The sequence below is a fragment of the Cricetulus griseus genome, chromosome 5, assembly GCF_003668045.3.
Source record: "Cricetulus griseus strain 17A/GY chromosome 5, alternate assembly CriGri-PICRH-1.0, whole genome shotgun sequence".
Classification (NCBI taxonomy): Eukaryota; Metazoa; Chordata; class Mammalia; order Rodentia; family Cricetidae; genus Cricetulus; species Cricetulus griseus.
The window spans coordinates 203,406-215,120 of record NC_048598.1 but is presented as its reverse complement, the minus strand read 5'-3'; the positions used below and the strand labels follow the sequence as shown (position 1 = coordinate 215,120).

At 37.4% G+C, this 11,715-nt stretch overlaps 1 protein-coding gene across 2 annotated transcripts in view; it reads right to left on the bottom strand.

Moving 5' to 3' along the window:
* Positions 1-458: 458 nt before the first annotated feature.
* Cr1l (complement C3b/C4b receptor 1 like) overlaps positions 459-11,715 on the bottom strand; it is a 48,269-nt gene continuing 37,012 nt past the window's right edge. The window contains exons 7-9 of one of the 2 annotated variants that reach the window (XM_027416580.2): positions 10,438-10,461; positions 9,093-9,171; positions 459-930 (exon numbers count right to left, since the gene is read on the bottom strand). In XM_027416580.2, coding sequence (XP_027272381.1) covers positions 807-930; positions 9,093-9,171; positions 10,438-10,461 — 227 coding nt within the window. In that variant the 3' untranslated portion in view covers positions 459-806. The remainder of the gene's footprint in view (positions 931-9,092; positions 9,172-10,437; positions 10,462-11,715) is intronic. The other variant, XM_027416579.2, reaches the window with a different exon arrangement.

The window sequence follows — 11,715 nt, the reverse complement described above, 5'->3', positions numbered from 1 at the left end:
GCATTTGACTTCTGGGCCTGATTCACCGCTCAACTGCTACTAGGTTGGAAAGCAGCCACTGACAGCATGACTAGGTGAGGAAGTGCAATTAGAATGACTTATACAATGCAAATGGCCAGCTGCATTTGGCCCAGATTGCAGTTGGATCCTTGGAATCATTTTGTTTTTAGTTCGGTGACTCAATGTTCAGTTACATCATCATGCTACATTCAGTTGTACAAACCTTTGGCTAGTATTTGCCATATAAGGGATGTGGTGAGGATGCATGGATGAGGGGAATGATGAGTTAGAGATGGAAATCACTGCAGTGGAGGACAGAAAGAAGAGAAAGAGTGAAGTCAGACGGTGGTGGAGCACGCCTTTAAGGCCAGTACTTGGGAGGCAGAGGCAGACAGATCTCTGAGTCTAAGAGTGAGTTCCAGAATATTCTGCCAGGGTTACACACAGAAACCCTACCTCAAAAATTAAACAAACAAACAAACAAATAAATAAGTGGGTGTGGAGGGGAGTGGGAGTCACAGGAAGCCAAGTGAGGTATGGAAATTAGTGATAATCAGAAATTGGGAAAGAGATAAAGACACCCACATCAGTATGTGGGAATACCCTAAGGATCAGGTGCTTGGCTTCCAGGAAAAGCAAAGCCCACGACCCCAGAAAGGGTCACAGGACACACCTTGACAAGTTACCAAACAAAATCATAAAAATGGCAGTGATCCAGCTCAAGAAGGAGTTTCCAACTTCTGTGTATAACATCCTGTTTGAACTGTTTCTATTTTTGAATCTTAGTTGCCGTAAACATTCTGAACTCAGGATGTGCATAGGTACCTGCTGTTCTCCTGACTTGAGAGCAGAGCTTGAGGGTGATTACAGCTGTCTTCTTGAGGATTTAAATGGATACTCACTCCTTTACACTTGCCGTCGGAGGTTTTGCTAATTGGTAGGGGGGAAATAAAAGGAAAACTATATGAATCATGTTTCAGCTTTGAAAATAATTAGTGCCTTTCATTTTGAGATTTGTTATAATTTCACTAAGTAAAATCTTGAATTAGGAAATACTAAACCCATTATGTCAAACCTTAGCTTGTCTATATATGTGTGTCTACACCTTAAACAATACATCTTACTATTTCTGAAATAATTTTGGCTAGTAAATAGGTGTCCCACGAGATCTGACAACTTTACATACTAATAGCTTTGTAACCTGATAAGTATCATTGTGCTCTGTGATCATTAGTGATGTTGGGAAGTTTATTGTACTATAGTATCACAAGTAATTTAGAGATAATTAAGATATATAGAGAGTTACAGTAAAGTACTATCCATTTTTTTTTGTTGTTGTTGTTGTTGTTGTTGTTGTTGTTTGATTTTAGAGACAGGGTTTCTCTGTATAACATCCCTAGCTGTCCTGGAACTAGCTCTGTAGACCAGGCTGGCCTTGAACTCACAGAGATCTGCCTGCCTCTGCCTCCCAAGTGCTGGGTTTAAAGGCATGGGCCACCATTGACTGGCCTTTCAAATTTTTTATTTTATGTGTAGGTGTGAGTGCCTGTGTGTATGTAGGTACACCATCTGTATATCTAACACGCTTAGAGGTCAGAAGCAGGAACTGAACCCTGGTCTTCTTTGAGAGCAGCAAGTGCTCTTAACAGCTGAGTTATCTCTCTAGTCTCCAGTACTACCCATTTTTATTAAGGTATCTGAATAACCAAAGACTTTGGTATCTGAGAATTTTAGAACCAACGGCCTTCAGATGAGGGATGACTAGATGTAGTAACTTACAGAAAACAAAAATATTTAATTACTTTTAAAATCAGCAACTATATGAATAATAGCTAACATTTTCTGGCATTCATTGTAATAAGCATAGTACTATGTTCAGTGAGATAGGAGCTATTATCTCATTGGCAAGGAAGATGAAGCCTGATGGTCAGTGTTTTGCCCAGTGATTCATAGCTGGTGACTGACAATGCACTCAGGTCTGACTATAAGCCCGAGATGTTTTCATCAGAAATTCTACACTGTGTCTTCTGGGATTACTTAGCAAGTATGTTATATAACGTAAATAACAAATATATACATGCTGGATTACTTGTGAGTTGGTATTAGAGTTGAAGAATGAAAGACACAGTTAACTCACTTACCACTACTCCTCACCACTCAACTCCTCTTTACCCTCTAAGACTGACAGAAGCACAGAGGGACCATGAATCACGGGGCAGTTTCTCTAGCACACAGCCAGTGTGAGACTGAAGATAAAGAAGAGTGAAGTGTGGTGATGTAGTAGTGAGACAAGCCGTGCGTAAGTGGTGAATGGCACATATGGGTGAGGGGCTTGCTTAAAGAATGCCCTCTGGTTGGTTATTAGTGGTAATACAAACATAGGAAAGTGCTTTTATAGATAATGGCTCTAAGAGTTTTGTTACTTCAAATATCGTACCAAGGAAGTTGTCAATATTTTCTCTGATTCGACAAGAAGGCTACTTTGTATAGATCTGGGCATGGTTAGAAACAGCAAGAGAACAAGGTCAACAGCTCTGAATGGAGAAGTCTAAACAGTATTAAGGAAGAAAGGAAAAATTCCCTTAAAGAAATTGAGGAAAAGCCGAACAAAAAAAAATTAGAGAAAATGAACAAATCCATTAGAGAAAGCTAGAAAGAGCAGTTGAATGAAATGAGTGAAACTGCTTAAGACCTGAAAATGGAAATACAAACAATAAAGACATAAACCGACTGGATTCTGGAAATAAAAAAATCTAGGTAAGGGAACAGAAGCTACAGACACAAGCATCAACAACAGAATACAAGAGATGGAAGAGAGAATCTCAGGAACTGAAAATATGATGAAAGAAATAGATACATCAGTCAAAGAAAACATTAAATCTAAAAATTTCCTGACATAAAACATCCAGGAAATCTGGGACACTATGAAAAGACCAAACCTAAGGATAGTAGGAATAGAAGAAGAATCCCAGCTCAAAGGTCCAGAAAATACTTTCAGCAAAATCATAGGAGAAAGATTTCCTAACTTAAAGAAGAACGTGCCTACAAAAGTACAAGAAGCTTAGAGAACACCAAATAGTCTGGAGAAGAAAAAAATTCTCTTGCCAAATAATAGTCAAAACACTAAATATACAGAACAAAGATTATTAAAAGCTGCAAAAGAAAAAGGGCAAGTAACATATAAAGGCAAACCTAATGGAATTACACCTGACTTCTCAATGGAGACTCTCAAAGCCATAAAAGCCTGGATAGATGCCCTGAAGACTGAGACCAGGGATGCCAACTCAGACTACTTTACACAACAAACTTCTAATCACCACAGATAGAGAAAACAAATTATTCCATGATAAAGTCAAATTTAAACAATAGCTACCCACAAATTCTAGCCCTACAGAAGATACTAGAAGGAAAACTCCAACCCAAGGAGGGTAACTACACACATGAAAACACAAAAAATAAATATCTCACACCAGCAAAACCAAAAGGGAAGCAGACATACATACATTCATACATACATTCACACACACACACACAAAAAAAAAAAAAAAACCACCACCACCAACAACAACAACAAAATAACAAGAATTAACAATCTTTGACCACTGAGATCTCTCAATATCAATGGACTCAATTCCCTGATAAAAAAGATATAGACTAGCAGAATGGATGTGAAAACAGGAGCCAAACTTATGATGCATACAAGAAACACATTTCAGCATGAAAGATAGACATTACCTCAGAGTAAAGGGTTGGAAAAAGATTTTCCAAGCAAATGGACCTCAATAGATACAAGAAAATTGAAATAACTCCATCCCATCATGGATTAAAGCTGACTTCAACAACAAAAATGGCAGCCTACAAACTCGTGGAAATCTAACAATGACTACTGGGTCAAGATAGAAAAAAATTAAAGACTTCTAAAAAATCAATGAAAACAAATCTACAACATAACCAAACTTATGGGTCACAATGAATGTGGTGCTAAAAGCAAAGTTAATAGCACTAAATGCCTACATTAAAACAAAACAAAACAAAACAAAAAATGGAGAGATCCCATACTAGCAACTTAACAGCACACCTGAAAGCTCTAGAAGGAAAACAAGACACCCCCCCCCCAAGAAGAGTAGAGGGCAGGAAATAAAATGAGGGCTGAAATCAATAAAATAGAAACAAAGAGAACATTACAAAGAATCAATGAAACAAAGAGTTGGTTCTTTGAGAAAAACCAACAACATAGACAAACCCTTATCCAAACTAATTAAAACACAGAGAGACTATCCAAATTAACAAAATCAGAAAGAAAAAGAGGGACATAACAACAGAGAAAATCCAAATCATCATCAAGTGATACTTTAAAAGCCTGAACTCACAAAATTTGAAAATCTTAAAGAAATAGATGTTTCCAATTGACAACAAGATCAGATAAACAACTTAAATACATTTATAACCCCTAAGGAAACAGAAGTAGTCATTAAAAGTCTCCTAAGGAGAAGCTTTTCAAAGAAGAGTTAATGTCATTACTCCTCAAATTATTACACAAAATAGAAACAAAAGGAACATTGACAAATTCACTTTATGAGGCCACAGTTACCCTGATAGCCAAACCATACAAAGATTCAACAAAGAATTATAGACCCATTTCCCTTATGAACATAGATGCAAAAATACTCAATAAAATACTTGCAACTGAATAAAAGAACACATCAAAAAGATCATCTACCATGACCAAGTAGGCTTCATCCAGAGATGCAGGGATGGTTTACCACATAAAAATCAGTCAATGTAATCCATCATATAGACAAACTGAAAGAAAATAAATTACATGATCATCTCACTAGATGCCTCCCCCCCAAATAAAGTCTTTGACAAACTCCAACACCCCTTCATGATAAAAGTCTTGGAGAGATCAGGGATACAGGAACATACCTAATCAAAAAGGCAATTTATAGCAAGTCTATAGCCAACATCAAATTAAATGGCGAAAAACTCAAAGCAACTCCACTAAAATCAGAAACAAGGCAAGGCTGTCCACTCTTTCCATACCTATTCAATATAGTACTTGAACTTTTAGTTAGAGACATAAGCCAGCTGAAAGAGATCAAGGAGATACAAAATGGATAGGAAGAAGGCAAAGTATCGTTATTTGCGGATGACATTCAAATAGTATACATAAGTGACCACAAAAATTAACAGTGATACCAACCACTGATAAACACCTTCAGCAATATGGCTTAATACAAGATGAACTAAAAACAAAAACAAAACCCAAAAAACAAGTAGCCCTCCTACATACAAATGACAAACTGACTGAGAAAGAAATCATGGAAACACCTTAGCATTGGTGGCACATGCCTTTAATCCTAGCATTCAGGAGGCAGAGGTAGGTTGGGATATCTGGCCAGCCTAGTCTACAGAGTGAGTTCCAGGACAGGCTCCAAAGCAATACAGAGAAACCCTGTCTCAAAAAGAGGGGGGTGGGTAGAAATCATGGAAACAATATCCTTTACAATAACCACAAACAATATAAAATATCTTGGGGTAACCCTAACCGAGCAAGTGAAAGACAAAAACTTGTATGACAAAAACTTCAAGTCTATGAAGAAAGAAATTGGAGAAGAGATCAGAAGATGGAAACATCTCCCATGTTCATGGTAGAATTAACAATATAAAAATGGCCATCCTGCCAAAAACAATCTACAGATTCAAGGCAATTACATCAAAATTCCAATACAATTCTTAACAGACCTTGAAAGAACAATTTTACATGAGGGGAAAAAAAACCCTCAGGTAGCTAAAACAATCCTGTACAATAAAAGAACTTCTGGAGGTATCACTGTCCCTGAATTCAAGCTGTACTACAGAGATACAGTAATAAAAAGTGCACAATATTGGCATAAAAAGAGACAAATTGATCAATAGAAGTGAATCAAAGACCCACACACCTAGGAACATCTGATTTTTGATAAACAAGCTAGAAATACATAATGGAAAAAAGAAAGTGTCTTCAACAAATGGTGCGGGTCTAACTGGATGTATGTAGGCAGAAGAATGCAAATGGATCCATATTTATCACCCTGAACAAAACTCAAGTCCAAGTGAATCAAGGACCTCAACACTAAATCAGACACATTGAATCTGACAGAAGAGAAAGTAGGGAACAGCCTTGACCACATTGGAACAAGAGACAAATTCTTAAACAGAACCCTTATAGCATAGGCACTAAGATCAAGAATTAATAAACGGTACCTCATGAGCCTGAAAAGCTTCTGTAAGGCAAAGAACACTGTCAATAGGACAAAGTTGGTTAAAAAAAAAAAAAAAAAAAGAAAAGAAAAAAGTTTTTTACCACATCTGATAGAGGGCTAATATATAAAATATATTAAAGAACTATATATATAATATATATATATAAAGAACTAAAGAAACTAGATACCAACTCTGACCTCCCCCCCCAAAAAAAAACCAAACAATCCAATTAACAAATAGGGTACAGACCTAAACAGAGAATTCTCAATAGAAGAATCTTAAATGGCTAAGAAACACTTAAGAAATGTTAAAAAACACAAGTGACAGCTAATGCTGGTGAGGATGTGGAGAAAGGGGAACACTCTTCCATAACTTGTACAGCCACTATGGAAATCAACATGGCTATTCCCCAGAAAATTGGTCATCAAACCTACCTCAAGACCAAGATATACCACTCTTGAGTGTATACCAAAAAGATGCTCCATACTACCACAAGGACACTTGCTCAACTATGTTCACAGCAGTTTTATTAATAAAAGCCAGAAACTGGAAACAACCTAGATGTCCCTCAACCAAAGAATGGATAAAGAAAATGTGGGATATCCACATAATGAAACTTCTAAGAGCGGGAGAGGGTGTTTCTGACTCTTTTGCCTACTCTCAGGACCTTTTCCTCCTACTGGGTTGTCTCGTGCAGCCATGATATGAAGGTTTGAATCTAGCCTTGTTGCATCATGCTATGCTGTGTTTGGTTGATATCATGAGGAGGCCTGCTCTTTTCTGAAGGAAAACAGAGGAGTAGTGGTTCTGGGGGAGAGGGGAGGTGAGGGATGGGAACTGGGAGAAGTGGACGGAGGGAAGGTTGCATGTATTTTAGGGGAGAAGAAGAAATGAATAAAACAGTAATTTTGTGTGAATGTAGGTATTTCCTGCTCACAAGTAACTGATGATCTGGGAAGGAGGGAGTAGAAGAGCATGGAACTTAATGAATAATAGAGTGGGAAGATAGGAGTTTTTCAAAATCCCTCGAGCATCACTATAATTTGTAAGGCAATGTTTTTATTTGGTTTTGCTTTTTTTTTTAAACTAAGCTAGAATAAAGGAAGAATTCCTTAATTGGAGTCAGGAATGGAATTACACGAGTAGATATTCTGAATTTGGGAAAGCTGGGGATTAGGGTGTGTCATGTGAGATCATTGATGTGACAAATGTTGCCAAATTCGATGTATGACGATGTATGACGATGGACTCCCTAAACGACTGATTGAAATCCCAAACCCCAGTGTGATAGTATGAGGCAAGCCTTTGAGAAATAATTGATTCCTGAGGGTGAAACCCTTAGGGTGGAGATTGGTGCCCTTGTGAGAGCTCATAGTTTTCCTATCTTTTTCCTTCTATGTGGCGACAAGTAAAAGGACTGCAATTTATTAATTGGGAAGTTGACTCTCACTAAGTAGCAAGTAGGCTCTCCAGCCAGAACTGTGAAAAAAAAAAAAAATCAATGCTTATTTTCTAAGCTACTCAGTTTTGTGTTTTTCTAGTTACCCATGTAGACAGAGATGGTTGATTCATTAGAACAGTAGACATGAGCTGTTAGGACTAGTTACAATGCATTCTGATTTGGTAGGTGATTATAGTAACAAGCTTTCTTTTGCAACACTCTTAGCAATGGCTGACAAGTTTACTCATTTCGTAAATATTTCAAGCACCCTGTGTGTCAGGAGGAGCCAAGTTTCAGTGCTTCTACACTGGTAGTCTAAGACGTGCATGCTATAGGGTACCCCACTCAGCTTCTGGAGCTCTGATCAGTTCTATGTTTACAGGTCGGCATCTGCTGCATGTCCACCATAATAAGGTGTCAGCAGCTTCATACCTTTAAAAATCTTTAACACTTTTTAAGAAACTCCTGCCTGTTTTCTCTTTCTTCAATTTCTTCTTAAAAGGTTGTTTCTTTTTACCTAATTTTTTTTTTTAAGTGCTGGTGGGCTGGCATTATGGCTCAGTGAGTAAAGGTGCTTGCTGCCAAGCCTGATGATCTGAGTTTGATCTTGGGTCCTGACTTCCACAAGTTATCCGCTCACTACCATGTTGGTGTTATGTTGTTAGCGTGTGTGTGTGTGTGTGTGTGTGTGTGTGTGTGTGTGTGTGTGTGTACGTGTACCTGTACGTGCATACACACACACAAATTTACAATGACTTACCATATATATGTCTTTTGGTGTAAACATACTATTTTGTGTAACCAAGGCTACCTTCCTGAGAATTATCACATCTGTCTTTATGGAGGTCTGTTCTGTTGCTTTCTTTTAATCTGCTTTGCCTTCCAGGAGAAGGAACATAAAATTTGCAGATTCAAATTTTTCCTTTATATTCTCTCTTTTTCTACCCCACCCCCTTTCTGCATATATATATTTGCATATGTGAGGGTTATATATGTGATGTGTTAGGAGTCTTCCTCTTTGCTTTCCTCATTATTCCACTGAGACAAGGTCACTAAAACCCAGATCAAACTTATATGGCAAGTATGTCTAGTGAACTTGTTCCAGGAGATCCATTGTCTCCACCTTCTGAGCACTGGAATTATGGGAGGGCCACCATGTCTACCAGGCAAATACATGGGTGCTGAGATCCAAACTCTGGTCGTCATACTTGCCATACAAGTGCTTTCACCACCAAGTCACCTTCCCAGGTTAGTTTTGTTTTGTTTGTTTGAGCCCGGGTATTATTCTGTGACTCAGACAGGCCTCAAACCCATGGCTATCCTGTCTAAGCCAGCAGAATATTAGGACATAGGTACAGACCACAGCTCCCTGCGACAGTTTTTTTAGGAATGTGGCTATACTCACTCTTTTTTTTTTTTCTTCTGAATCAAACAACAGAGAGCAATGATGAATAAAATAACGATGATCATTCCAATGACAATACCTGAACAAGAAAACAAAATAATTAAATGAAAAACACAATATGGAAATTTTAAACTCTGTCTTAATAGCTAATTCCATTATTGGTTTCCACTGATTCTTTTCCATGTACTGGTTCTGTTAACTCCAGGTTCTGTTCATTCCTGGTTTTAATCTAGAACATCAGACCTATAACCACAGTACTATAGTTATCGGGTGACCAGAGCATTCTATCAGCTTCTTCCCAATAACACAGCCCTTCATAGCAATCGTGCTGCTTGGCTCAGCATACACAGTTTACCCAAGTCTTTAATGGAGGCATGAGACAGGCCACTCTATGCAATAGAAATCCCCTTGGTATCAAACTCTGTATAAATCTATTTGTGCTGGTTAAATGGACAACTTGACACAGTTTAGAGTCATTTGAGAAGACTGTCTCAGTGAGGAATCATCTAGCTCTGGTTGGCCTATGGGTATGTCTGAGGGAGGTGTCTTAAGAACATTTATTAACGTGGCACCTCAGCCTTGCACACACATACGCAGGTGGCATCATTCTCAGGCAAGGGATCATGAACTGTACAAGGACGAAGAAAGGTTCCTGACTGTGGAGTGAATAGCTGCTTCAAGTTCCTGCCATCCTGATTTCCCCATAATGATGGATGAGATCCTGTAATTATTAGCTAAAAATAAGAGCCCCTTTCTCCTCTAAGTTGCTTTTATCACAGTAACAGAAACAAAGGTAAAGACAATATCCTTCTATCTCCAGACACACAATTTACTCACGTAACTTTAATATACAAATTATCAGGATGACTACCCAGAAACATATTTCTGGGTACAAAGCAAAGAGGGAGCTGACTCTCCTGAAATGTTAAAATAAAGAATTGCTGATAGTGAAGAATGTTTGCTCACTCAAATGATTCAAAGATGAGGTTCCTCAATGCGCATGAGGATGCAAATCTCGTGTCACTCAAAACCAGCGGTTCTTAGCTTTCCTACTGCTGTGACCCACGTGTAGTCCCTCATGTAGTGACCCCAACCATAAAATTATTTTCATGGCTACTTCATTTAACTGTAATTTTGCTACTGTTATGAATCACGATGTAAATACCTGTTTCCTGATTGTCTTAGGTGACCCCTGTGAAATGGGATCGCAACCTACATGTTGAGAACTACTGCCCTAAACTTACATTAATTTTAATTAAACTTAAAAGATATTTTGACTTCTTTTAACATATCACTTATTATAAGTAGATACTTACTGTTTAAGCAAACCCATCACAGGACTTACCAGTTATGAGACCACTGTTTGAATCTGAAAGAGAAACAAAGCACAGAAATGTTACTGGCACATAAGGTGGCCACATAGCTGCTTTGGCTAGTATGGTTCATTCTGATTTTAATCTAGGAGTCAGTTATTGTTTTTCTAATATAAAAAGCCTTTGGTGTCATTCTTACAATCTCATTTTATCATTTTTACTCACCAAAAAAATAATATCACTGTAAAAGAAAATTTATAAAGTAACACAAAAGAAAAATATCACTCAAAAAGGTTTTGGCACATTTTCATTGCATACATTTCCTCACACAAATAAAGTCTTCATATAGTGAGCTAGAAGTACAAATTACCATAGAAGCAGCAAACACAACCTATCCCACAGATAAATCACTGTTCAGTGACTTATTTTTATTTATTTATTTATTTATTTTGTATTGGTATTTTTCCCTGCATGATGTGAAGGTGTCAGATCTTGGAATTAGAGACAGTTGTTAGCTGCCATGAGGGTGCTGGGGAATTGAACCTGGGTCTTCTGGAAGAATAGCCAGTGCTCTTAACCACTGAGCCATCTCTCCAGCCCCCCCACCCCTTATGTATTTAAGATACTTCAAGTTTTTGCTTTTAAACTGTTAAGAAAATGTGTATTTTCATATTTTACATTACTTCATTAGCTTATCCAGGTCTCTTTACACATTGCATCACTGTCTTTTTTGTAAAGGTTTTTCCAAATACACAATAGTACTTTCATTATACAACAATATTACTACATTCTTGTGTGTTAAATACCATTTCCCTAAAACCCTTTCCACTGTTAATAAAATGGGGAAAATTTACCTTGTTGTTTTCTTTTTTTTTCATTCTTATGAAATTAAAGTTTCTATATATTTATATACCAGAGTAAAAATAATAGCTATACCTATTCTCCAAATTCTGTATTCTAAGATATTTTCTGTACTTACTGCTTCTGTTCCAGGGTCATATTATATTGAACTGGATAAATATCTTTTTCCTGAGAAATGGCACAGGTACTAGGAATGTGAACTAGGAAGATCCATAAAAAGAGAAGACAGCAGGGAACTTGTGCTTTTGAGAGACAGTTGGGACAAAAACAACAAAACAAAACAAAAACAAAACAAAACTGGATTCTAGAAAAGCAGTTACTCCAATGAAAGGGATTGTGGGGGATGAGAATGGATTTTAGAATATGCTTTACATGTCACATTTTGAGCCTTCATTAGAGAAAACTCTAATGAAGACTTCTGTGAGTTTTCACATCTTCTCTGAAGGTGA